The 2,214-nt window shown below is 54.5% G+C and overlaps 1 protein-coding gene across 1 annotated transcript; it reads right to left on the reverse strand.

Moving 5' to 3' along the window:
- Positions 1-287: 287 nt before the first annotated feature.
- On the reverse strand, positions 288-788 carry SPRG_13228 (hypothetical protein; the record flags this gene model as incomplete). The annotated part of the gene is made up of 1 exon (XM_012353336.1): positions 288-788. The coding sequence occupies one exon, from the start codon at positions 786-788 to the stop codon at positions 288-290; it is 501 nt and encodes a 166-aa protein (XP_012208726.1).
- Positions 789-2,214: the final 1,426 nt, after the last annotated feature.

Genomic DNA, 2,214 nt, shown 5'->3' on the forward strand with positions numbered 1-2,214 from the left:
GGTGTTTCGCGCCTGCAAGGAGTCGAAACGGTCTTTTCAGGAGAAGGCGGCTCAGCGAAACCAACGACTGGTCGGAAGAGCCTAGCATTCAGTTTTCGATCTCCGCTAAGCAACCCGCCACGCCTCACCCGAGGTGCAGCGGTAATGCAGGCCTCGCGCCCTTTTTTCCCCCTGAGCGAAGAAGCCATGTGAAAATTTAAAATTGTGGGTGAACCACAGTGCTCGTTGACTTGGAGAATGTATGATGCATAAGCTGCGGCGTCGCTTCACCGAGTAAGAAAGGTAGCTCAAAGGCAAACAGCGAAACCAACAGCGGTAGCCGCAAGCGTCACCGCTACCGCTGACGCTGCCGACGTGGCCATCGTTGGCGCCGGCATCGACGTCGGAGCAGATGGCGTCGCAACGGCCTTCGACATTGGAGTCGCGGGGGCCGGAGCGACTGTCGTGTCGGTCGGCGGCGACGTCAGTTGCACAAATGGAGCATACTCGAGGCCGATCATGGCCTTGATTTCGTCGCAGTTGGCGGCCTTGAGCGACGCTTGAAAGTCTGCGTAGACCGCCGCACATGCCGGTGTTGAAGCAAAGAGCTGCATCTGCGCCGACGTCGGCGCCGGACTCACCTGCGTGAGCGACTTGTAGAAATCGTACGGTGCGGTCGCCTTTTGGCAAGCCGCCCACTGCGCATCGTTGGTGATCGTCGAGAGCATTTGGTCTTTCTGTGTCGACGTGCACGGCGTCGCGGCGACAGCCACCGTCATCAGGAGCAAGGCGCGAACGATAGTAAGCATGCCGTCGAAATCGTTGAGGGAAGACTCTGTCGGAAGAGAGCAAAAAGCAAACTGACCTGCTGCCTGTGTTATCGTGAACAGCCGACAGGCCAATGGTGGTGTTGTGGCCCCTTTTCTTACAAAAGGGCGGGCTGGAGATGGATGGAATGGACTTCCTTTCTCGCTATTGACAGGCCATGGGCTATGAAACTGTTGTCGCGCTGTCAAGCCCCAAACATCGCACCTGTAGTCGTAATTGTGGCGTTGAATGCTACACATATCGGGAAACGAACGAGTCAAGTTGGACGGTGCTTATACGCTTGGTGCTTTATCTCCGCTAGGCAACGCGAGCAGCCAATTGTCAGTGCGGCATTCGACTTTACACTTCTGAAGATGTTGTGAGGTGCCACTTTGCAGTGCGTTGACTCTCTGTTTCTGTCCCCTTATCTAGCAAGACAAGTGTGAAATTTGACGCGGTTATCAATGCTGGCTATATCTGGTCGATAGATCGCCGGGGTATCTTTATCCGGATACGGATATTTGACGTGCAGAGCGGCAAGCCTGGCGTTGAGCCGAGCATACTGTCTTGGCGATACTTTGTGGCGATACAAGGACGCTAGTACACACTGGCTAGTACATGGTTAAGTGTGCTCAATACGCATAACCGTACCACTAATCGCACCCTCCATACACCCCCAGATGGCACTCTCTACCAGCACTGAATACCGATGGTACGCGAGCACACCCGTCGTCTCGTACCGGGACGACGCCAACAATCTTTGCACAACTTCTTCACTTTTCATTTTTTCCTCCAGCAGCACTATGGCCCATCGCGCGAAAGCCACGACGTTCGCCCAGGCCTGGCTCCGTGACACGGCCGCGTGGCCCGTCATCGGCGTCATCGTCGGCGCATGCGCGCTTGCTGGCGGCGCGTCGGTGCGCTACCTGACAAGCTGCCCGCACGTGCACTGGAGCAAAGAGAACCGCGGCAGCCCGATCCGCGACAACGTCAACGAGTCGAGCTGGAACTCGCACCGCAACTCGATCCGGCTCATGAGCGACAACCGCATCAACACGTTCCAGGAAAAGTCGCGCCAATAGACGTCTATATGTGATGCATATTCCGGTATAGCGAAAAAATCACAAAATCATCAAGTAATTGCATTTATCGGACCAAGCTCTGCGCCCCGCGCCACTTTCGGGGAATAAATATCTGTTAAAAGTTCTATTCGGCCAACGGTGTACACTCGTTGTTTCCCATGAGTTAAAAACCAGATATATACTGCGGGCACTGCGAGCGACAATCTCATCACCGGCTTATTGCATGCGATTGAACTCTAGAGCGAGCTGCCAGACGATTCTTTGAGAGTGGACGAGAACCAAGACAACGATACCTAGTTAGCTACAATTGCTTCTCATCCGAGATACATTTCTCTATTCATCGCAA

Source organism: Saprolegnia parasitica (genome assembly GCF_000151545.1).
Source record: "Saprolegnia parasitica CBS 223.65 unplaced genomic scaffold supercont2.121, whole genome shotgun sequence".
NCBI lineage: Eukaryota > Oomycota > Saprolegniomycetes > Saprolegniales > Saprolegniaceae > Saprolegnia > Saprolegnia parasitica.